Source organism: Echeneis naucrates, chromosome 11, assembly GCF_900963305.1.
Source record: "Echeneis naucrates chromosome 11, fEcheNa1.1, whole genome shotgun sequence".
NCBI classification, from domain to species: Eukaryota; Metazoa; Chordata; class Actinopteri; order Carangiformes; family Echeneidae; genus Echeneis; species Echeneis naucrates.
In genome coordinates this window covers 8,772,936-8,799,057 of record NC_042521.1, presented here as the reverse complement: position 1 = coordinate 8,799,057, position 26,122 = coordinate 8,772,936, and the positions used below count along the sequence as shown (strand labels likewise).

At 42.2% G+C, this 26,122-nt stretch overlaps 1 protein-coding gene across 2 annotated transcripts in view; it reads left to right on the top strand.

Annotated features, from left to right (window-relative positions):
- Window positions 1-24,110, top strand: part of atxn1a (ataxin 1a) — an 86,787-nt gene extending 62,677 nt beyond the window's left edge. The window contains exons 1-3 of one of the 2 annotated variants that reach the window (XM_029513622.1): window positions 7,581-7,750; window positions 13,540-15,907; window positions 18,831-24,110. In XM_029513622.1, coding sequence (XP_029369482.1) covers window positions 14,045-15,907; window positions 18,831-19,412 — 2,445 coding nt within the window. In that variant the 5' untranslated portion in view covers window positions 7,581-7,750; window positions 13,540-14,044 and the 3' untranslated portion in view covers window positions 19,413-24,110. Of the gene's footprint in view, window positions 1-7,580; window positions 7,751-13,539; window positions 15,908-18,830 lie in introns of those variants that run through there. The other variant, XM_029513621.1, reaches the window with a different exon arrangement.
- The last annotated feature ends 2,012 nt before the right edge of the window (window positions 24,111-26,122 follow it).

Sequence of the window (26,122 nt, the reverse complement as noted above, 5' to 3'; positions counted from 1 at the left end):
GTGCGCGCACACACACACACACACACACACACAACATTAATTTCTTGGAGACATAATCTAATCTTAAGCATAACTAACATTTCTCCAACCCTATCCTCAAAACACATCTTCACTGTAACATTTTAGATTATTTATATTAAGTGGATTTTCTTTTTGTCCTCACAATGTGACTGTCAACAGATTTAGGTCCGCACAACACAAATAATACTTGGACTACACACACGCGCCGCACAATATCCTCGAATCAATTGCCTGAGGAGTGGGAGGTTTTCTGCATCACTTTTATCAGCTAACAGATCTCTGAAGTCTCTTTCTTGGTGTCCCTCATCCTCCCCCGTTTTCTCTCTCTCTCTCTCTCTCTCTCTCTCTCTCTCTCTCTCTCTCTCTCTCTCTCTCTCTCTCTCTCTTTCTTTGTCCCTGACTGCAGTGTCCGTACAAGGTGATGTCACTGTCTCTATCCGTCGTCTTCCTGCTTCTCTTTCATTTACTCGTGCCTCTATCCTGCTTTCTTTCTCACCTCCTCCCATTGTTCTCTCCTCTTTTCACCTTCCCTCCGTCCTTTTTCCCCCTCACACATCCCTCCTCTCCACTTCTCTCCACCACTTTAAATCCTTACATAACCACTGGCAAACGAGACATGCACAGTGGCAGTGGCCTTCAAGAAAATGGCAGTTTGGTGTTGCAATCCCTTCAGGGGTCCTTTGGTTTTGTTTCTTGTAAGGATAAATGTAACTGCTCTCAAGACACGTGTGACTGTGTGTGCGCCAAATTTCTAAAACATGTAATGTTTTTTCAATGCATAAAACAGCCACATGCATGCAAATGAATTCCACGCTAAAATAAGTCTTTTCTTTTTTTTTTTTTTTTTTTTGGGTAACTGCACACACCCACACACACAGACAGAATGGTTGCTGGCCTTTCCTTGTCTAAAAAGACCCACCCAGACAATGTCACTCAAATGGAATTTCCTTTTTGTGTACTATTTTTGTGTGGATGTGTGTGTGTGTGTGTGCGTGCGCACACAAAACACTGAAAATAATGATGATGAAGAAAAAAAGTCAGCAAGTTGAACTAGTGAAGAAAGCAATGAGAAGCTTATGTGTTCAGTATGAGTGTACACTTGAATGGTGGCCTCCATTTACAAATTACTTGAAGTCAAGACAGGTTGGTAGCTGAGTAGGTGAGCACAAGAATAAAATAAATTCAGCCAGTGAATTTAAATTTGCATATGTCGTGTTGGAATTGGTATCAAACTGTTGGTATCAAATTTGTTGCACATAAAGGCATCGAATTAAGAATATTTGCGTCAGCTCACAAATGGCTCTATTATTATTGGTTTGTGTATCACCATGGAGATTTTTACCCATCAGTCGTTGTTTTCTTTTCATATCTGCATATTATTTAACCTATTTATTTCAAAAATCATTTTTTGAATGACTTCTATATTGCGTCTGTATTACCTCCTGCTCTTCTAAAGTGTATAGGTAGCAGATTTGGGGGTTTTTTGGTGAACAGAGAGAGATGCTGATGGCTGTAGAAAGACTTGGCACCACTTTGCATATTATTAAATTTGCTAATACTGAAGTTACATTTAAACCATGTTCAGCCTTTGGTGGGATTTTGTATGAGAAAAAAACTTATAAATATATAATTTTAGGAACAGTCATTGGTTTCTACAGGGTTTGGTTTTTTTTTTCCACACAGATTACCCTCTGGGAACATGCACAGTCTGTATATTAGTTATTCAGGGCGCAAAAAACATTTACACGACAAAAATTGATGTCTCCATTTTCTGTTACATGGTGCAGGTGATTTCCAGGTGTTGAACATTTTCCCTGTGTTCATAAGACCTAGTAAACATGCCTCTCTGAAGAAATAGCTCAATTAACTAGACCCATTTTCCCTTTTCTTGGAGTCTGACAGCAGTCGACATGACCATTCAGTGTGGTTGTATACATTTGAGTGTATACATTAGTTATGAATGGATATGAAGTTTTTGTGTTTTTACAAAGCTTTCTTGTTGTGTTCAGTCCACAGCTTTTGGTTTTAGGAGATCTTCTGCTGGGCAGTATTCAACCACCTGTGCAGTGTGATGGGACTGTGTTGTGTGTTTCTGACTGAAATAGTTTGTTTGGATGCCGGCTAAGCCCTGTATGGCTCTGGTGTGTACTATGCGTGCGTCCTGGGGGGTTGGATGTGTGTATGTTTGGGTTGGGGGGGGAGTGGGGGGTGGCTTTGATGAATGTGCCTGAGTCTGCATGCTCAACCAGTGCTGCTGCCTGTGTGACATTTTTGTCTGTGAGCCTTTGAAAAGGTGGAACACATTATTCACAGACAAGGACACATGCTGAGCTGTCGCACACCTCTCCTTTAGCCTCACAATGCCAGCTGCAATGCCTATTCATCCCATTTAGCAGCAACCTGCACCCCTCCACCCCAATTCCCATTACAGCAGGGCAGTTCACCTTCAGAGAAAACAACAGTATGGTTCTGTCGTGGATGTGCACACGTGCAGGAAGGATTGCAAAATAATAAGTGTTTGTCTGACGCCTTTTTCTCATGCGAGAGAAAATAAATTGTGTATTTGCTCACAAGCAAAGTTTTAATATTGTATTTGTATTACAGTTTGTCTCTGCAAGCCCTCTGAGTAGCTCTGTAACTCCCCACAGCTCCTCACACATCCTACACCTGTCAGCCTGTCCTCAGCCTGACTTCAAATCTTCTCTGATTGCCTGCTTGTGATTCCTATCATGTCCCTCCCACATGAAAAGATCATGGGATGAAAGACAAATTGTGATAAATATTAAAGAGGAATTTCCTGAAATTATCATTAGAAATTTGAATAGGAGGCAAACTATATATCCTCAATCAGTAGCTGACGAAGTAAATATGGTGTGCTGTGTAGATAATAAGCATTCAAAAGATAATTTTTAAAAAGTGAGGCACATTTTGATAATGTAAACAAACAAACAAGCAAAAAACTTTGGTGCCAACAAGTGGTCATTTAAGGGGCGCTGATCGCTATTTTCATTAGAATAATGAGGAAGCATCTAAATCACCTAAAAAGTGAGCATGTAGTGATTTTGAATATCAAGTCGAAGTTGAAGTTCAGGTATAACTTTATTTTCTCAAAAGTAAAATCAGTCGTGCAAAATGTCAAACATCTGCAAAACAAGGGAGCTCCACTTTTGAACTTTCAGCTTGTTTTGTTGTTTTTCTATTTAGCCATGAATCAGACTACCAGAGAAACAGCTGACTGTGTTGTTGAAGTTGTCTATCACATTGGATCTGTGGCATATATCTTGCACATAAGTCTTGCTTCCGTAGAATCCTGTAGAGAAATATTAAATCATGTTTGTTGTTGTTGTGATTTTCTTCCTCAATTGTTAAAGCGAGGGATCGGCTCTTGTTATGTGTGTAATGTAGGGTCTCATGTTGAAGGAGCAAAGAATGGAGTAATAGCTGTGTGGGCAGAATCGATGAATGGATGCAGAATGATGAATTACATTTGTGCTCCTTTTCACTGACTCCTTGTTTTTGCTTTTTCTTCTCATTCCCCTTTCTGTCATCAATGGGTTCTTTTATTACTTTAAACTTTTAGTCATCCTTTTTTTTTCTGTCTTTCCAACTGCCTTTCCTCCCACATTCCCCCCCCCCCCCCCCCCCCCCCTTTGTTGTTACACACGTTCTCACAGCAGGATCATATACTGTTTTCAAAATAATATGTGTTTATATCTTCGTTTTACCCTTGAATGAGTGTTTTGGACTTTTGCCTAAATATTTGTTTGTTTGAATGTCTGCGATGACTGCTTTTGTTTTGTGTGGGTGTGTGCATGAAAGACTGAGAGCATCAGTTCATGTGTGTACACGTGCACAACAGCATGCGTGTTAGAACATTTCCGCATGAACATTGTGTGTGTGTGTGTGTGTGTGTGTGTGTGTGTACTCAGCAGGATTATAGAGCAATAGAAGAGCTTAGCAGTGATTTGCCCATCCATTCCAGCCACCCCCCCTCCCTAATCCTGCACACATACACACATGCATAGTTCTTTGTGAGTGTGTATGTGACTAGTAGGGATCTAATGGTGTGTGTGTGGATTAGTAGGTTTGTGAATGGGATGTGGCTGGGGCTGAAGTAGTGCACTACACTGCCAGCAAATTAATACAGCCTGACAGAGGGCTCGTAAGCGAGACGGAGAGATGAAAGGCTGTGGAAAGAAAGTATTTGTGGAGTGTGCAAATATCTCATGGTTCATAGGTCACTGTTAACATGCTTATGTATTAATTAAAGAAAGGCTTTGGACGATACATGATGAAGAGAACACTGGTATGATAAAGGAAAGTGACCGTATAATGTGAACATGAGATGAATCTCTATGCACCTGCCATCTCACAAGCTCCTGCACACGCACGCACACAGTCACACATACACACAGAGACAGATGTAAGACATGGATAAACAACAGAGCAGAGGCTTTCGCTGACAGAGACGACCTGGGGGGGGGGGGTGCTGGTGAAGACTTGCGGGGTTGGGGGGGTGGGGTAGATGTGGGTAGATGGGTGAAGCGTGTGTAGGAAGGTGGAGGCCGCAGTTGTCATAACTGCAGCGTGTGAAGTTTGTGTGGGTGACAGAGAAAGTGCGAAAAATCAGTGTGTGTGTGTGTATGTGTGTGTGTGTGTGTGTGTGAGAGACAGTGAAGGAAAAGGAAAGCAGAGAAGGCTGTGATATGTATATGGGTGTGTGTGTATATATATAGAATCTTTTCATCAGTTTCCTTAGTGACTGTGACTGAGACTGTTCTTTGCAGAAAGACTGGAGAACTGACAGACAGCGATGGAGTGCAGCAGTATTGCTACACTCCATCAGTATACTCCAGCAGTATTGCTACACTGATTGTTACTACATTACCTTAACTTTGTGTATTACTGAAGGAATTTAAATGTCATCACTCACTTGTAATAAAGCATCTATCAGCATCATGTTTGAAAATTCAGAAAAATGTTATCAACAACAAAAAAAAAAAGGCAGCTTTATTCCAGTCAGCATGACGCCTTGTTCTTCTTACGAGTCAAAACAAAGTTGTTCTTCATATCCAGCTGTCTAAAATAGCTAAGGGACATTTTCAGTTTCATGTTATTCACACAAAATCTGTTATTCCTGAAGAAAAGTAATACATTTTGAGGAGGTGGCGGTTTATAAAGAGGAATTTGTTGCTCAGGGGCAATAAAATAGATGTTGGAGAGGGATTGTTGTGCTCTCTTCGTAGGTTACGATCAGCTGGTGATATTTTAGACATTAACTCATGGTCTCCTGTTCTAACATCCAATCAAAACAGGTCTCTTAAATAGCATGATCAGAAGGGAAAGCTAATATTTTTGTGTTTTCAGAAATGATCAAAGGACGTTAATGTGTGATGGCCTTAGTCAGATCGGGAATGTTTCACATTGGGGAACAAAGTTGAGAGAAAATAGATCTCCCCAAACTAAAAATTGAAATATTTCAGAACTGATTCTTTCATTTCCTGTCTTTTTCACACTTGTTCGTCACCCCTAAGCTTTCTCTCTCTCTCTCTTACTGCTTTCACTTGATGGGAGATTGTAAACAAACCCACACAAATGAATTATGATTAAATGCCAAGAGGCTCCAATTGGTTGCCAAGGCAACAGACAAATGTTCCTATGCCGTTGAGGTCACCTGAAGAAACAGAACGGACTGTGGAGTGCATACAGTCTAGTCTGGTTTACTGTTCGTCTCTGATAATGTGACTGTCTCTAAATTATTCTGTCTCTAGTTTCTTACCTTTTATGCTGTAACTTTTTTTTTAATCACTTAGCTATAGCACACTATATTAATGACAGTTTAGATGTAGCAGTGGGCTTGCGCCTACACACCCAATGGATATTATGTTAAAAATTTTAATAATGGGTGAATTTCAAAACATAACAGAAACTTTGCAATTTCTAGTCTCTTTTTATTGCTATGAAAAAAAAAAAAAGGAACTCTATGAACGTGCACAACAATAACAGACCAACAATGGAGCAGCAACTCCATGAACTTACTGCACCAACAAGTCCAAAATAAGAAACATCATAATACTGCTGACAAATTATGAGACTGTAAAGCAGCACTGATTTGTTACCAGCAAAAACAAATTCACAAATAAAACAAAATAATGACAACCTAAAGATTTACACATCCAGCTATCTGTAGGTGCATATTATATGTTCCTTTAATCCTGATAACCACATTAAAACCAAAGCTTCAAACATTTCCTGCTGTGAAATAGTTAAAGAGTCCAGGAATATCCAGTTTAACACAGGATTGATATCAAGCTGACAGGAAAACCAACCAACACAAACAGGATGTGTTTTTACAGCATGTTTATACCCGCTGAGTCTAGTGGGACTCATTACAGTTCTTGGTGTGTGTTAACATCTTATGAGTGTGCGCTCACTTCTTCCCTGTGCGTGCTCCATCTCTCAGCATTGAGGAGAACATTTCATCTATATTTACTTCCAAATGGTCTTTTAACTAGGTCAGCTAACTAACGGAAATAGACACTTGCTCGCTGTCAGTGAGGCGATCAGTCATGACATCTAGTGGTAAAAACTAGGAAGTGCAGTCTTGTTGAATCTGAGCACAACTGAAAACCTACAATAGAAAGTGTTTATATTTGTTTTAATCACTTTGTCATAAATTCTTGTCTAACTTATGTAAGAGTATGAATTTGGAAGCATTCATTTACTGTATTTACATGTGCTGGTATGTCTTTTATGTGTATGCCTTCAGCCAGGAAACATTAGGTCAATTTTTAACCAATAACTTGTCAGAGAAGTGACAGATTAATTGTGGTTACGGCCCTAAATACAAGTATATCTGTGTTTGTACATGAGTTGTCCTTGTGTCACTCTTTCATGCACTATCACTCTAATCTCTACTGCTCACTCTCTTCCTCCCTCCCTCCCTCACTGACTCCCTGTTTATATCTCCCATAGTCCCCCTCTCTGCCCTTCTCACTGTAACACCCACCCTCTCTCTCTCTCTCTCTCTCTCTCTCTCTCTCTCTCTCTCTCTCTCTCTCTCTCTCTCTCTCTCTCTCTGCTTGTAAGCGGTCTCTGGGCTTGCAGCCAGCTGGCGTGTGTGTGTTTTTTGAATGAATACCTGATGAAGTTGGCTGAGCAAACCGTGGGAGGGGCCCTGTGTGTTTGTGTGTTTGTGTGTGTGTGTGTCTGTGAGTGCATTGGACAGACAGTGTGAGAGCTCTGGCTCACATTCAGCCCCTTGCATAATACACGTTGGAGCTCTGCATGCGGGACTCCCTCCCTGTGGGCGTGTGCAAGTGTGTGCTACCAGTTTTGTGTGTGTGTGTGTGCGCGTGCGTGCGTGCATGTGTGTGTGTGTGTGTGTGTGTGATCACCTGAGCTCTGTGTGACACTGTTAGTCAGGGAGCTTCCTGCCTCTCTGTCAAGACTTAGGAGAGGGCTGTTGGCTGTGTGCGTGTGTGTATGTGTGTGCGCGTCTGTGTGTGGTGTGTGTATGGAGGGTGAGAAGGGCTGAGAGCAGTTTGTAGCGCTGAAGTACATTGAATCTGCCTGGGATTTTCCGCTTGAGGGGAAGAGAGGGAGACGGAGTGAGACTCAGGGTGCTTTACAAGCACCGGCTGAGAAGAAGAGAGGAGTTGAGGGAGGAAAGGAATGAGAGAGGGGGAGAGGGAGCATGCTGCAGAAGTGGGCTACTCCTGCTGCCCTGGTAAGTACACTTCACACACTTTTGTTCTTGCTCTAAATTAAGTGTGTGTGGGAGAAAGAGTAAGTGTGTGTATGTGTGTGTGTCTGTGTGTGCTGAATGCTTGTCTTGTTGTATCACAGTATGTCATTCGTAAGTGCGTACTGCGTCTGCCCTAGTTTTTCCTACAATCGTCGCTGCTCGTTTTTCCCATTTGGTTATCGCCCTGTGTTTCCCCTCCCTTTCTCTTCTATTCTCTTCTCTTCATGCATTTCTCTCCTTCCTCTCTTTCCATGGGCTCCTTGCTTTCTCAGGCTCCCCTGACGGCTGTCTGTATCCCCTCACCCCTCCCCTCACCCCTTCCCTGTCACCCACCCAACCTCTGGGCTGTTGAGTGGTGAGAAAGTGCAAGTCATGCAACACTGCTTAAGTGTTTGTTTTCTGAAAGAAGCTCTCTCTTCTTCTCACAGTCATTTGCTTCCGTCCATCTGTCTTTCTTTGTGTGAGTTTCTCTCTCTCTCTTTTACTCGTGCTTCCCCCCCGCCCCCCCCCCGCCCCTGTGTTCCCCTGCTCCCCCTGCTTCCCCAACTCCATCTGTCAATGGCAGATCCTCCATTACTCCCTCACTATTTTACCAGTTCCCTGCGTGTGTGTATGTTTGTGTGTGTGTGTGTGTGTGTGTGTGTGTGTGTGTTTGTTGTTTGCGTGTAATCACTAGTAGAGGGTGACTGTGAATAAAGTGGCAGTCTTGTCAGAGTTCCCAGTCTGGTAAGAGTCTCTGTAATGTGCACATATGCAAACACACACCCACACTAATGAAAAACCACACTGACAAGCAGCGACAGAGAGACATAAAGAAAGAAACAGAGAAGTAGAGAGACAGAAGTATCAGCCTGCAGCGACTGTACTTTCCAGTCCAACTATATTTAGCCGTGCGATAACACATCACGTTGGACTTATCCTTTGATCATGATAATGATTATGACTGGGCAATCACGCACACACAAGCTCCAATAGAGCAGACATATGTAGGAATGCATACAGTTTGGGCTACAACATGTGTCTACACACTTTAACAACAGATTGGCAAAACATAAAAAAAATATTTTTTTGTAATAATATTTCGCAAATTTTATCTGATTTGACACATTATGAAGTAAAACTCTTCACTATTAAATGTTCAGACATGACATATTGCACAGTAAACATAGAGAGACAAGACAGCACGTCTTCTTACCGTGCATTTACATGTTGATGCAGTGAAAGTTTTGAAAAAATATATAATAAAAAAAAAAAAACATACAAACAGAAAACCAGGTCCCTTGTGTTGCTCAGGGGCTTTAGAACCAACACTGAGATACAATTTTAATTAAAACTTCTTGTTTAAGGAGAGTTTAGGAGAATTTTGCTGATGGGCCTGACATAGCTGCTTATAATTACAACTCAGGCTATTTTCAGAAACAATATAAGGTGACAGACTTTAGTTGTTAGCATGAGCAAAATCTACATCAACAGAATGAAACCTTGCTATTCTTAAACGAAAGTTACACTGCTGTTTCCGATAAAGGAGTAAAGGAAGGGTAAAGCTGTAAATTGTGTTCTTCAGTTTCTATTGGTAATGTGCACATTTTATAGTCATTGTAAATAACCATTGTTACAGTATTAAAGCAGCTGCAACAACAAAACTTCCCATTAGTACTTCAATTAAAAAAAAGTGGTAATTTTCTAAATTCACATGTTTTAAAGGCCTCGGTTGGACAGAATGGTTTGTGTCTTACACAAACATATAACACGTGTTTGTGTGCCTTCATTTATGCACATGCAAGTGAGTGTAGGTGTCATGAGTTGTCAGCATGAAGGAGCAATAGGATGACATACAGCCACTTCACTGTTTAGACCGTGGAAGGACAGTATAGTGCATGAATGAGCAATTCAGGTCACACACACTTCTTTTTTTAAGTTTTCATTGAGAGTACACATATACAGGCTTTAGTAAGATGGGTCATTGTGCGAGCGTGTGTGAGAGAGGACAGACAGCTTGGGTTACTGGTCATCTTATACCCACCCCCCTGACACACACGCTGCAAACTCAGTGAGAATCAGGTGACATAGCTTTTCACTGAATGTGTGTCTGAGTGTCAGTTTCAGTAAAGCAGCACTCTCTCTTTTTGCAATGTAGGTCGATGCGTGTGTTCAAGCACCTTCCCCCTCTTGTACGCTCACCTGCTCACACATCATCCTCGCACCATAGAAACCAAAGTGTCACACAGTACACCGTCTCCAGCAATCACTGCAGGATGAAGTAGAAGAAGTACCCAAGTCGAAAAGACCTACCTAGACATGATGTCTTTAGAGCTTGCTGCCTTGCGGAATGAGCCCTGAGCTGTAAATTAGTCCAATACTATCTCGTCTAGTCTGGTCTCTACTCTCTGGGGGGGTTCTGGTCTCTGAGGATCTGGTCGGGTCAGGTCTGGTCTGGTAGCTGTTCCTTGCTGTAGCCAAGTCTATCACTTGTTTACATCACCTGTTCAGACGCCCCCACCCAGAATCGAACCACGCCCTTCTAATTGTGGGGCGACAGCATTAACCCCAATGCCACCGTGCTGCTCAGGTTACCACGCACATGTACATCAAGTCACCAATTATAGACGTGTTCAGGTGGCCCCACTGGGAATCAAACTGCGCCCACTATGCTCAAGTCACCTCATTCGTTCATTTATTCATTCATAGGTAGGGGACGTGCATTATTAGTGACCCCCTCAGAGCATTTTCCCGACAGATACATTCCTTTTTATTCCAGGAAGAAAAACAAAAAAACTTTCACGTAAAATGTCGGCCAGTTCCGTGTTCTGTGTTTATAATGGATTCCATTTTTAATGTCTAATTCCGTGATTGCGGATTTCACAGTGCCCTGTTTATCAAATGGCCGGGAAGACCGAGATTGACATGAGCTTCAGTGTGCAAGGTTTGCAAAATGAGGAACCCATGTTTAACTGCACTATTTTTTTTATAAAGAGACATTTTTATTTTTCTTACTTAAGCATTATGTGATATTGCTTTTATTACAACAGTTGCAACAATTCCATCTAAGCATGGATAAATGTTTCAAACTTAATACATGTGAAAAAGACCCTTCGATGTCTCAATTTGTTATTCTGTCTTTGCACACCTATAGATTGAAGCAGAAATCGTATAAATCAAATCGAATCGTGAGATAGTAAAAGAGGCCCTAGTATTTATCCATCATTTTCAGAAAGCTTTTTTTTTTTTTCCACATACCAGTGTGAAGTGTCGGATCCAACGTGCCTTACTCTGGAGATACAGATGATCAGATGGCAGCATGAGCAGATCTGTGGCTGGATGTGCAGACTGTCAGCGTTTGATGTGGCAGCTGATCTGTGAATTCTCAAACGCATAATATTCTATTATTATTATATTTCTTTCTCATTGTTGTTGTTCTCCGCACCTACTTTTTTGCACTATACTGTGAATGAGGTGAGGGACAGTGCTGCAGAGAGCAGCATCATAGGATGCCAAGCCAAGAAGCAAAGACATGGAGAAACAGAAGATTAAGACCATAAAACCGTTGTCGGGAAGAATGATTGTTGAGAATGGAGTTATGAAAAAGGAGAGGTGGGCAGGCTGAGGCAGGACAGGCATCAAGTGACAGACAGATGGAAAGGGGAGTGCATCTCGGTGTTAAAAGCTCAGTGATCAGCAGGACCTTTCAACACACCTCATGAGTCATGACGCTTGATTGAACAGATGGTGTGTGTCTGTGTGTCTGCTGCCATAAGACAAAGCCCCCCCAGAGTGTCTTGTGCTTTACGTGCATGTGAATTAGCATGTTCTTACTCCTCCGCCTCTCTCTATAGTTCTTTTGGAGCACTGCGACATTGCTTAAATCACAGGAATGTGCTTGAGATGCAGGATTTCCTCACCCTACAGAATGGACACACACACGTTCTCACTAACACATACACACACTCGCACACAGTGGGTCTAGTTGTCACTCTGCAGTAATTAGTAAATCAACCTTAGAAAACCTAGGAGGTCATTCTGGTCAAAAGATTTAATCTTGTGCAGTTTGGCAGTGACAGAGATCAGATAGTGAGACTCGACACTGACACAAGAGGCTGCATTATTAGGTCTCATGTGAATAGAGGTGCCAACATGTTCAGTGAGATTGCAAGAGTGGCAGAAAAACTGTTGGTGACTCTTTCATATCATTCTGCTCTGCATTCTCAAATCCTTTTTGTTTCCAAATGAAAAATAATATGTGTTTAATCTTTGGCAATTGTGTCAAGGTAAAGGTGTCCAGTATTTTAAGACTCTGATGCAGATACCTTTCTGGGTACATGTTATGGGAAAACCGCCTTCCTTTTCTAAGGTGTTTTGACATCAGCTTGAGTAGATTTTTCTTTTCTTTTTTTCAGCACATCACTGTGGACTTTATGATGTTTTGATGTTACATCATCTACTGTCTAGTGGGGCTTTGTGTGTCGAAGTCATTTTAGAGACATTGCTGAGACTGAAATACTTTAGCAGTGACTTATATTATCATGTAGTTACTTTATTGTTAATGCTTGTTTTTACAAGTAAAAACGGACATGTAAACTCTAAATTTCTAATCCTGATAAGGATTCAACTCGGAGTCTTCAATTGGGACAAATACAAATGTTCTTTTGTGTTCTAGGTAGGGTGTGATTTAGTATGTGTTGGTGTGGGCTACACTTGTGCTGTGTGTCAGGAAAAGACCATGTGTCAGCATAATTGAATATGCCCAGGTGTCAGTGTATGAGTAAGCAAGAATTGGGGTGTGTGTTTGTTGGTGTTGGTGGATGCATGTTTTTGAAATGCCTCTATATTATTTATGGGATTCACGTGAAGCTTTCCATCATTTGCAGCAGGGGGGCCTCTGTAACAGATGGCGCACACACATACATGTACACACGCTTTCACGCATACTTTGAGTAGTGCACGTCTGTTAGTGGAAGTCCAAGTGCTGCAGTTTTCAAGTTTCATCCTGCTTCAATTCTTCATCTTCATCTCATAAAGTATAGATATAACATTTTGATTGGAGTTCTATTGTTATTTTAGAAACATCCTAAACTTAACGTAATTTTAATGCCCAATTTTTAACAGCAAATACAGCTACTTCATTTTTAGTGGCAGACATTGCCATGCCGACACTTGGCCTCTCTTAAAGAGTCTTTTTTTCTCTCAGAAAGTCCCCGTTGCATCTGCACAACTTCCTCATGTTAGTCCAAAGCCTTGTTTTTGATGTTTTGGAACTGTTTGTTGAGCTTAGGTTTTTTTAATGGGCTGTTATTTGACCTTCATGACTGAAAGACTATTGCTCAATGGTTTCTCTGCCCACAGCCTTATCATTGTACTCCTAACTCCCCTAGTCTAAAGCAGTTGTGTTAGCGAAATGCTAGCACGCCTTTGTCTTTTTTTTTCTTCTATTTTCATTTCCTGGCTTTGCTAGAATCATGTATAGTTCATCCTCCACAGCTTAGGCTGAACTTGCACCTTGTAAATGTGAAAAACATTTTTGAGGGTTGTTAAAGTTGCTACATTGACAACAATGAATGCGAACTAAATTGTTAAGGTTGATTTTAAAAAAAACTTTTACAACATTTTACTATTGGTCTGCAAGAAATCATTTTCACTAATGAGGGTGTCAGTGTCTTTCATTTTCACTGAAAAGTTAACCTGTGCATTTGAAATGTTGTGAAGCTTCTATGCTCTGCATGCATACAAAAAAGTAAAGGGCAGTTATTCAGTTTGCCTCTCTTCCTCTGCCACAGGTTTGTGCTGGGTGTGGACGGGCTTGCTTTTGCAAGGAAATGATTCCGCATGAAGTGCGGCACACTCGGCCACCCGTCGTCATCGGCGGCAGCAGCAGGTGTGATGTCGTGAAACTCTCCCCTACCACACTGAGCTCACCCTTCAGACGCTAAAGACCCCTGGACCGAAAAGACCGCCCTAACCCTCCCCTTTAACCATCCCTCCATATCTTCATCTCTGTTTATAATCCTTCCTCACCTGTTCCTAAGGGCCTGGATTTTCTGTTGTCAGGAAAAGAACTGATAATCCACCACTTTGGTCCAACTGACTAGAGAGATAAGGAGAGAAAAGCTTCAGGTTCATTTATACCCAATTATAGCAAAGGACAGAACATCAAACTTGAAGAAACAAGCAAGGGAGGTGAAATAGACAGTCAGAGGGAGGTAAAGACAGGAAACAGCTAGACAGGTCCAAAAGACAAGGAAGGAAAACACACAGGAGGGTTTTAGGACGCGAGGCAAAATCATGAAGTCCAACCAGGAACGCAGTAATGAATGTCTGCCTCCAAAGAAGAGGGAAATCCCCTCGAGCACGTTACCATCTGAAAATCGCTCCCATATGCTGCCCCCTGCCAGCGACAGTCAGCGCACAGAGAACATGGCCTGGCTTGCCAGCGTGGCTGGCGGGAATGAGAGTAGTGTTCATGGGCACCGTAGCTCCAGTCAATCTGATGGGCCGCAGTATAAATCCCTCTCATCCACATCGGACTCTTCATCGTCCTCTTCTTCATTGAGGCTAGTCCCATCTCTTCCTACAGTCTATACTTCCCCCTTGTCACAATCCACAGTTGGAGGAACTGTCCATTATACCCAACTGCCTCCCAATCTCCAGTTTATAGCCTCTCCTTACACTGCCCCATACACTGGCTACATCTCCCCCCAACTTCTCCCTCCTCCTCCTCCTCCTCCTCCTCCTCCTCCTCCTCTCTCCTCCTCTTCTTTGGCCTCACAAAGACCGTCACACACAGAGACAGCCTCTGCTCCTTCGCAGGCCTCCAAACACGACCAGCAGCGAGCATCCATTGGGCGAACCTCCATGCCTCCGCCCCCTTCAGACCCCGTCCCTCACCACGTTCAGATGTCAACCTGCCCCCGGGCTGTTCCGTCACCTCATCACCAAGGGGGGATTCACCTTACTCCCCAGTCGCTGCATCCCCATCATAATCTCGGGCATGGGATGTCCCATGTTGTGGTGCAATACACAGACGGACCCACCAGGAAAGAAGATGGCAGCTCCAGACCCAGAGAGCTCCACAATGGAGAGCTAGAAAGGGGCCGGCGGTTTGGAGTGTCTCCTGAATCCAGCCTCTCCAAGTCAGGGAGCAAATCACGGGATGCCACTTCTTTGTCTGCTTATGAGGCCCCCCAGCTGGTTCTGCCATCAGACTATTCTACTCATGACCCCTCAGGACTGAGAACCTCTGTCATGCTCATGCCCAACAGCCATGGGGACCACCAGCTGGCACCACCCAGAGCCAGCCCAGAGAAGCTGCCAACCTCTGCCCCCACGCACCTGGAAAAAGGTGGCATCGTACTAGGCAAGCCTGTCAACCGCACACCCTCCTCCTCAGGCAACTCCTCCTCCTTCACATTTCCACCCCCATTAAGTGTAGACAGTTTGAAAGCTGCTGTCAGCACGTTGCCGCCCCAGACAGTTATCCAGACCACCCACAGTGCTACAGAGTCACTGTCAATGGGGCTCCCCTCCACCATCTACCCACAGCCGCCCATCATTGGCTACATTGCAGGGAGCAGTGGAAGCCAGCATACACCCATCAGCTATCACACCAGCCTACAGCAACACTTACTCATTCCTGGTGCCCAACCTGTCATCATCCCTGTCAGTGGAGGTGGAGTCACCACACTGGAACCTGGAACTTCCCACGTGACATCATCGACACAAGCCTCCTCTTTTCCTACCACACTCCCACACACATACATTGCTGCCACTGCTCCCAAAGGAGAAGCTCTGGAAACGAACTGTGGCTCGTACCACCAGGCTGCTTCAGGTACAGTGGTCCAAGCCCAGCTTCACCTCCCCATTGTTCCCGCGCCGCCAGGCCTGGTTGCTCCCTCTGCTCCTCCTCCCCCATCCAACACAGTAGTGCCTCCCTCACTCCCCCCATATTTCATCAAGGGCTCCATCATCCAGCTGGCCGACGGGGAGCTGAAACGGGTGGAGGACCTGAAGATGGAGGACTTCATCCAGAGCGCCGAAATCAGCAGCGAGCTGAAGATCGACTCGTCCACCGTGGAGCGCATCGAAGGGAGTCACACCTCACCCAACTTCGCCGTGGTTCAGTTCGCTGTCGGTGAGCACCGTGCGCAGGTGAGAAAGCTTGTTCTGACCCCACAACACGTGATCGCTGTGGTTGCTCTTATCAGAACCCCTCACTGTGACTAGGACTGACACATTTTGTCAATTAAATGACTATGCAACTGAATTAATGGCAAATGTGTATATACATTTTGATGCCAAGTGTTTCAATGGAGCTGCAACAATCAGCCATAAAGGCTTTGAGGAGTGTCCTGTGGTCGAATGATGACCTCATGGGAATGACCCGACTCCAAGGAATTAACTCCTCTTTGTCAACAAATAGCTCCACACACACCCCCGCAGGGAAACCACAGTGTGTAGTTTTCACACAATGGCTTTTTTTGCAGATTGAACAAACAAGATATAATATGCTTATTTGTATTAATAAAACAGACTGAGCAGCTGTTTAGCTCTGGCTCTTGTCTTTGTGCAGAGATAAGCTAATTGGCTATTAGCTGTAGCTTTGTAGAAAGAAAATGAATTCCCCTGTTAAGACATTTAGTGATGTTCCATATTTACTACCCATTTTTGAAGCTCAGTAGATTTCAGTGCTAGAGTGAAGTCCAGTTGTAGTTTCCCCTCTGCGGGGGTTATTATAATATAGATCATAATATTTCTTCATGTTGAATGACAAATGTTGAACTGTTTCCACATTCATGACTTCCCTCTTATAGGACGCTGCTTTATTCTTTTCTTTGAAGTTCAGTGTAATAGTATGGCAGTCGTGTAACAAACCTGCTGATCACAAGCTCCATAGAAGTTCAAAGACTCATGTTCAAAGAGTTCTGTCCCAATCTACTCATCAGCTTTTCTATAAAACATTCATTCAGTGGAGATGTACGTGGCATTTCACTTTTACAGTGAATACATACGTTTCCCTGTTTGATAGATGCCTAATAATGACATATACTGGTGCAATTCACTCTGAATGCATTTGGGTTTTTTACAAAGAAAATACCCAAGTTGAGTTTTAACGCTATCCCTATAAAAGCAGCCATGGTTATATAACGTTGGGCGCAGGTTATTAATTTCATTTCGATATAATGTTTTGTAATCTGAAAACTTTGAAAGGTCACACAGATCTCTCTCTCTGTTTTCTCCAGCTCCTTCAAGCACACTGTGTCTGTTGCTGTCTTTTAGTGTGTGAGTTAAGGCCAGTTAATCTATTTCATCGGCCCATGCTGTGACTCGTCCGCCCACACTGCGCATCTTCAACCATCTCTCCTGCCCGCGGCTGCTCTTTGATACTGTATCCCATAAAATGTTGGCCATTTTCAAAGACTTATCGTCCTCTCTTGTATCCCTCAGTGGCTCCTCTTACTGTATTTTGTTTTTGTTTTGGTTTTAAAGGTGGTAGCAGCTTTAAGTCCACGTTCAGAAGGCTTTACTCTGTGAAGTGAAAAATTATATAATACAGGAGGGAAAATATAACCTGATGGGTGCTTTGAGAGAGCGTTTGATGCTTTTTGGACTTGGATTGTTCTTGATATTGTACTTTCACACTTACTTCAACCAACTCTCCCTCTCGCCTTAAAATATTTCAGAGTTTCCCTCAATCCATTTTGTTTCTCATCAGGTTTCTCCCAACCTTTCTCCTCTCCTCTCCATCTGCTTTTTTCAGTCTGTCATAAAAATTCCAGCCCAGATTTTGGTCATTCTTAAAAGTGCAACATTTAATGGCTTTCACATTACCCTCTGCTGAAAATGTTTGGCTTGATATTTTCCTCTGTGAATATGTTGTCTCTATGGTTACTAAGACAATATTGTTAAAAAAAAAAAAAACACAACATAAAAGCTCTGCCTTCCTGTTGAGTACAACAGTCAGGGTTGAAGATTTTCAGGTTTTAATGGTCTAGCAGATTTGATTAACTGCATGGCCCAAAACTTATTTCATTCAGCTAAATGTAGCCTCAACTAATTTTTAAAAGACGCCAGTTCTCTTCTCTTTTTTCTTGGACTTTATATTATTGTATTTGTATATTATATAGAAATAGATGGACTTAAGAGAGAATATATAGATAGACTTTCACTTGAGAAACATTGAGGGGAAAAAAATATTTAAAATTTAATAATACAATGAAAATTGTAATTGCTTCCAAATTTCCTTGACTTGAGGGCCTTAGGTCTTGAGCTGCAGTTCTGAACAGTGACTGTTGAAAAACTGAATGCTGTAATCTATTCACCTTTGCATTGTTATCGCTATAGAGAATTGATTGGGATTCTGAATCACGTTATTTATTTATTTTCTTTTTATTATTAGATTGCACATTCCGAGAATAGAATTGACAGTAAATGGAAGCGAGAGGTTCAGCTGCAACATGTTTTTAATATGCCAGAGCGTATAACACTTTTGTCAGAGCCTTCTCAGGGTCCCCATTTGCTTTCTAAAGGCTTGCTAAGATTTTAAAACCTTCCAAACTTTTTTTAGGGCGTGACCTTTTGCAGGGATTTAAGATGCTGGCCATGTGATCACAATGTCCATTGCTCCAGTTTGGTTGTGGACCCTTCTATACTTTCTACATTGCTACTGAGGCATAATATCTCCTTACTACACAATCAAAAACACTTTCTGTGCGGTGGACTCTGAAGTACACGTAAATGCCTATTTAGTACTCCACTTTCATAAAAATGAATACAAAACTAAATCAGTATCTTAGATCAACCAGCAGAGGATGGCAGATCCATACTCTCGTTCTTTATCATGGGTTTAATTCCGAAAACACTCAGTCCTACATTTGCTATAATGCTAAAACCTTTTCCTTCACCCCTCTGTTAATGGTAAATACTCTTTAAACGTCAAGTCAGCCTGATGTTCAGTTATTCTTCACAATTTGGACAAAATGGCAAGCATACATACAAGAGTTTATCTTTCCGTGTCAGTGTTTTAATATCTTTCATCCCTTTCCTTTTTGTCCCTCCCCCCCAACCCCTCCAGGTGAGTGTGGAGGTTTTGGTGGAGTACCCGTTCTTCGTCTTTGGCCAAGGCTGGTCTTCATGCTGCCCGGACCGGACCACCCAGCTGCTGGAGCTGCCGTGCACCAAGCTTTCTGTGGGCGATGTATGTATTTCACTCACCCTCAAGAACCTGAGAAATGGATCTCTGAAGAAGACTCAGGCCCTAGAGCTGGGCTCCCCTTCTTCTGTCCCAACCTTTAGCCACGGGCACTTATCACAGACGCTCCCCAAAGCTGCAATGGAGGGGAATTCCAGGCACAGTGAGCGGGAAAATAGCATCAGTCAGCGGGGAAGTGGAAATGGAAGTGCAGGGGGCAACAGCATGGAAAATGGGGATCTGATGTTTGGGGAAAGAGGGCCACTTTCTAAAGGGCAGGTTGCCAGCAGCACAGAGGCTGGCTCCGGTAAGCCATCAGGTGGTCGGAAGCGGAGGTGGTCCGCCCCTGAAGGTCGAAAAGTAGAAAAATCTGAAGAGGAGCCACCTTTGACCCTGCCCAAACCTTCCTTCATCCCTCATGAGGTAAAAGTCAGCATCGAGGGAAGATCGAATATTGGCAAGTGAAACCTAGGAGGACTGTTGATAGCCCTTCAGATTTGGAAAAAATTGTGAAAAGGATTCTACAAAGAAAAAAGATGAATGCCCGCATTAACGTTTCATTTGTTATGGTTTTTAAGTTTTTGTTTTCTGTTTTTATTTTTCTATTTTGAATACTGTACTGTAGAGGTAAATTCCCCCTACAAGGTATCATCTTACGTTAAGTCCATGTAGTTTATAACACATTTTTATAGGTGGAGATTTGATATCACACAAGCAATCGGTGCCGTTTTGGTGGTTTTCATGAGATGACTTATGGTGAGGGATTTGTAAAGTGTGCTAAAGCAATGCCTGATGACTCTGTTTGGGTGGCCGCACTAAAAACATTCTGAAAATTTCAAATTGAATTAGTGCACAGTGTGATTTCACTGCTGGTGAAGCTGCCTGGAAGAAAACTTCTTCACATCATATTTGGTTTGACACTGCGCAGTAAAAAATGTCAAATGATCCTCAGAGTGAAGGATTTGTGGATAAATCATTAAATTTTTCAGATTCTAATTCAAAGATGGAGTTGCGAAAATGCCGGTCCCAATTAATTTACTGTAAAATGTCATCAGGTTGCGCCTGACCCTAAATTGTGATGTCATCAAGTAGTGCCCGTGTGTCACACTAAAGAGAGGGAACAACATTTACTTTGTTCAGTGTAATGACAGTGGAGTCTTTACTTTCATCTTTAGCATTATCCTTTACTTTTTTTTTTTCCAAACCCCTCTTCGTCTTTTTCTGCAATTATTTGTTTTCAGTGATTGTCAAAAACCTTAATCAGGGGTCATATAGTCCGAGACTGAACCTAGGTGGGTCAATGTTAATGTATAAATGTGAGATACCCTAACCTAACACATACATACAAGTGCAAACACACTGGGTTGGTGAACTTCACGTTGAGGAAATATTAAGTGGATGATTGCGTATAATCCTCCTTGTTTTCTTGATGAACAACTTTTTTGTTTTACCCAGAAAGGCAGTGTAAAAGCAACCGAAAGAATCTGCATGTCAGTTCTGAGAGGGTCAGGATGTTTCAAAGCACTTAACACACCTGTCAAACTTACTCAAGCATACAGCCGACAATGTTTTTGTTGTCTCTTTATTTACACAGTACTGTATGTTTTTTGTTCAATTTTTTTTTTTTTTTTTTGACAAGGGTAGAAATTAAGCAAGAGCACTTTGTAAAGGTGAACTTTTGGAAGACTTGATGGGGTCGTTTGGTAATGTGGGTGCGGAAGTGCCAGGGGATCATAAAGAAAGGGATGAATGTGACAGGCATTGCAGGAAATTCTAGTTAGTAGATGGATCAGAGAGAATTTTTAATAGTAACAAGAGGAATGGGAAATATGCGCTCCTACAGCCAGCTAGCCAGACAGAAGTTAGGGAAAAGTATAGGAATGTGTTTTGAAAGTAACAAGGAAATGGCTCTGGAATATCCCAGTGAAGTTCTGTACCAGACTGAGAGCAATGAATAGTAGCTTGAAGTGTGTCATATATTTGTAATGTATGTGTGTATGCTAGAGTGTGCATAATGCTTGTGTCGGTCCATACACACGTGCATGCTTACACAAACACAAAGCAGTACAGAGTATCCCTAAAACTCAGCGACCTATAACATGTACTGTAATTGCTGTCAAGCATTTAGATGAATGCAGATGCTTCTTTGGTGCATATTGTCTCCACTGCAAAGACACCAGTGGACTGACATCGGATTGATGCACAGAAAAAGCACTCTGTGGTGTGTTTGTGTATGTGTGCGTTTGTGTATGAGTATATGTATACTGTGTATAGGAAAAAAGGATATAGTCATTTGATATATAGACAATGCTAAATGTCCAGTGTTTCTACTTGGAGTCTTTTACTTAAGAGAATCTTGCAATTTGCACATCATGAGGAGGGAGTTAGGTGGAGACATGTTTATTGATGGCCCTGTCCTGAAAGGAGCCCTAGACCATGTAACACACTGGAGGAGACCAGGCTTTTTGTTCCGCAACAGGCACTTATATTTTAGAAAAAAAAAAAAAGTTTAAGGTCAAACTACATCGGAGACAGAATTGTAACACGTGCCTGCCTACTGAATTAGTTTAAGGATGAACCATTTGCAGTGTGTCCCAAGGAGACTCTCTCCCTGCTGTTGACACTGGGCTGTCCAGGGTATAGGGACTAGGGTTCAGCTTTGAATGCGGCCTGTGCCCTATTTTAAGATGTAGCAGTTATCTCAACAGATGTGCTTGCTGGGTTGACTCAACAATCAGATCAGAGTTTGTCTAATTGAAAATTATCATAGGCTCTTTCTTACATATGAAAATCCACATCCTGCTCTTTTTCCGAGTTTAATTATTTGAGGTATAATGTGAAGTATTTTATATTTGAGCAAAACAACATGAGATTGGCAGTTTTTAAATGTAATGCTAGGGTGCCATGTAACATGTAAATGTTTGCATGTAACAGTACAATATGATCACACACTGTGCTTGGACACGCATGCACAGGTTGCTGTAACTATAGTGTTGTTAAGTGTGGAAGTTGTGACTTTCTGAAGGCATACCTGTTGAGTTTTCTACTCAGCGTCCATGTTTGGGTGTCGTCACATGGCAGCGAAGCAGATCAGTGGTATTTTCATTCTAACAGTGTGAGGCAGCACTGTTTGAGGTGATGGCAGGATGGATGTGTGCTCAGATGGATGACAAATGGATTGGTAGGTGGTTGAATAAATGGGCCCATGGGTGGCAGTGACGAATGAATGAGTAGACCCCATGTGAGATTTTAAAAGGCTGTATTTTTTTTTCTTTTTTTTTTTTTTATAATAAAACAGGGTTTCTCAGATCAACATCACCACAGTGGTGCATTTTCATTTCTTTCTTTTTCCTATTGAAACATCATGTTCTTTCATAGTAGCGTGCATGCTTTGCAGTCTGTGTGTGCGTGTGTGTGTGTGTGTGTGTGTGTGTGTGGCTGCGTGTTTTGTATATGTATGATTTTATTTGTCCGGCCCCTGTCCCAGGAAATGAAAAAAGGCAAAAATACAACATCTTAACAAACCTGTCAGGAAAAGCTGTCAAGATATCAAAACATGTAGTATTGGTCAGGCAAAACAGACATTTTTAACCAAAGCCAAGTGATGGCCTTGTTGCTTTGGTTACTTAGGAAAAGCAATAGTATGACAATATTCAAGCACTCTTATTTCTCACTCTGCCTCTCCCTCTCTCACTCATTCTCTCTCTCTCTCTCTCTCTCTCTCTCTCTCTCTCACACACACACGAACAGAATAATTCCACTCAAATTCTCTGCAATAAACAATAATAATTATCCAGCATTGCAACCAAAAACTCAACACTATGTTGTCATACAGTCTACAGGAAAATGTTTTTAGAAACAAATATACCTGAAACAGTTAATTTTAACTCAAGCTATTTCCCTTAATCTTCAAATGAAGTTCTTTAGACATTACAGCTTGCAACAACAGTTGCTGATTTTCAGGGAAGCATTTCACACACACACACATTAATATATATATATATATATATATATAGAGTACAGGCCAAAAGTTTGGACACACCTTCTCATTCAAATGAATAGGAAAGTGTGTCCAAACTTTTGGCCTGTACTGTGTGTGTGTATATATATATGCATTCAGTCAGCGAAGATAACCCCCAGAACCTCCTCTGCCCCTCTGGTCAGAGTCAGAAACTCTGTTGTTATGCTGGAGGTGAGCGAATGTCACGTGTCATACACACCGGAAGTAACCAGCAGACATCTTGACTCGGCCCAGGCCTGCCTTGTTGCCATGACTCCCGTAGTGACCTCGCTAACTTTGTTTCAGGTACCCAGTCGTAGCCGGCCAGCCTCACAAGCGCCTCCTCCTGAGGCAAAGCAATCAATTAACCCTGAACAACCGTTAGCTACCTTTCAGTGTGGCCTGGCGTGGACTGTCTGTTCCCCTCGTAACATTTTCTTTTTATATTCAGTGTCCTGTTGGCTACTAGTTGATACCAGTCCTTGTGTTGGTAGTAAGTGGAGATGCATGCTTAGTAATAGACTTTCAAACAAAGCAATCTGACATGTAGACACATTCTGAATGCAGGAGAGGGAAGTGCACCTCAAAGCAGCAACCTTTGAGGGTTTGGTGCAGTTTTAATTTTGTCATAATGCCCCCCCCCCACCCCTTCCCCCACAAAATGTATTACAATGTGCAATACTTCTCCCCCTTTGCTGTGCCAAGTGTATGTAGCATAGTCCTTCTCCTGTGTCTCACCCTTGTTAGTGGCCTGTGTATTTTACTGTCTGTTGATGTGTGTGTCACATCTGTAAAACAAGTCAGGATGTTTGTGAAGCGAAACAAAAAGTTTGTCCATACCTCTCTTTCCCTTTTGTCCTTGCGGCCTTCCTAAATTTGAACACGTGAGAGACGGTGTCAAGACTCTTTTGTATGCGTGTGTGTGTCTGCACCAGGCGTGTGTATTATGCGTGCGTGTTTGTGTATGGTGCGTGTGTGTTCTTTCCTCTAATCGTCTGTGAGATCATAAACCCTGACCCTCAACGGTTCACGGTCTAGACCCGCAGAATAAAAGAGAAACCTCATTGCTAGTGGGGACCACTTTTTGTAAAAAATAAATAAATAAATGAAAAAAAAAAGGAAATAAAAAGAAACAAAAAAAAAAAAAAACCCATCAACCAACAGAGATGCACATGTAAGTAGATGTAAAAGACTTGATAATGTTTCAGCACTTTCTAATCCTAGGATGGGCTTGGTCTAACCCCTCTGTCTCAGACCGACACCTTCCCTAGGGCTAACATTCATTCAAAAGAGACAGAAAGAATGAGAGTGGAAACCAGTGGTGAATAAGGATGAAAACAGAGAGATGGCTCATTTTAAGATTTTTTGCACATCACTTTGCCGTAATCGTTTTGCGTTAATCTGTCTGTGCTCCATCTCACTTGGCGCCCGGCGCGTTCTTGGGTCCAACGGGCCGAGGTGTTAGGTGATTCCTTGGTTCTTTTCTACTAGGAAAACCTTTTCTCATGGAATTAATCCCATCTTTTGTTGTGTTAGGTTTGTTTGTCTTTTTCCACACTCAACCGGGCTGTGCTGTTAGGTTAGACTAGGTTTTGTTTTTGTTCACATTTCTGAGTTCTAATTTGGCGGTTTGTCACGAGCTCAGCACGGCTGGGTTAGGTTAAGGTGTGAAAACGGTGCATACAAACCTTTGCTTTTTTTCCCCAGTTGTTGCATTATCCTTGGTGCAGGAGCTTTTTCTGTGTTTTTGGTCTCCTTGTAGCACTCAATATAATGTCAGGGGACTTGAAACTGTAGAGAATGTGTCATTGTTGAGTTTTTATGACAAGCTTCCTCACGGGAGGAACACTGCTAATGTTTTTGTTTTGTTTTTTATTAATTGGCTTCTTGCACAACTTGACAAATAAAATGAATGTTGGTGTGTGAGCTTTTGACTTTTCGATCAGAAAAAAAGGCATGTGTGCTATTTGTTTCTTGATGTTTGTACTTTCATTTTGGAATAAGGATGTGTTTTTGGCACTTTGTTGTGTTTTAAAAGTGAACAGAATTCGAGCAGGATTCCTTTGTTTTTCATTTCTTTCTTTCTTTCTTTTTTCCTTCTTTTTTGTATGATGTCTTGTCGATGTCCATAGCGCTGGATAACCAACTCAGGCAGAAAGAAAAAAAAATGTAGAGGCCCACTTAACACTTTAGTTTCACCCCAATCAATTTACATAGTGGGCTGTTTGATATGGGTCAAAAGATATGTAAATTTATTACATATAATTTGATATAATTAACAAATGTCATCTTGACAATTAACTATAAATTATTATTATTATTATTATTACATTATGTGTATTATGCTGGAGATGGCTTGGATTTCTCTTCAGTGTACTGAACGTCATTAGTCTGCCTCTATGTGCAAGGCAACAAACACTTCAGCAGGGAACGGGCTGTACGCTTCATGACCTCTGACCCTGCCCACTGCCAAGGAGGGGGTGGAGCTTATCTGTCAGCTGTGGCTCAGTTGATCCTCCCCCTGTTCTGATCTTTCAGCCCCGAGGCTAGCAACCAGGCTGTCTGGATGTTTCTCTGCTCACCCCCCGGCACCGCCGAGTACTGAACTGAAACTTTCTAGCTGACGGGACGGTGGCAGAGAACCGGACATCAGCACAGACCTGCACGGACAGAATGGCCTGCGGAGGGCTGCAGCAGTTCCCAGCCAACTTGTTTGTACTATATTGTACTCACCAAGTCCCTGTGTCTCAGCCCCCCCTTCCCCCCTTTTCTCTATAGCAATGGAGAAACCCTCTTGGTGTATGTATTTGACAACTGTACAAATGCACCTCTTTGGAAAAGAAAATGAAACCTTGACATATCTGGAAAATATGGGCAACTTGTGTCTTTATTTAAATAGCAACACCAACAACCACACGCTGCATGCCGTGACACAGCACCACAATCTGATGTGGTTTTAAGTTTAAATGCTTCATTTCAAATTCTTAATGATATTTTCCAGTTTATCAGTGCTTAATTTAAGCAGACAATAGCCCCCTCTAGTGTTAGGCAGGCTGTGTGACACTTATTCTCAGCGTTGAGGGCAGCAATGGCTGGAAGACCTCAAATGTTGTGGCATTTCTTCGTCTTATATAAGTAATTAAATATAACATTTTGCAGTGACAATATAATCTCG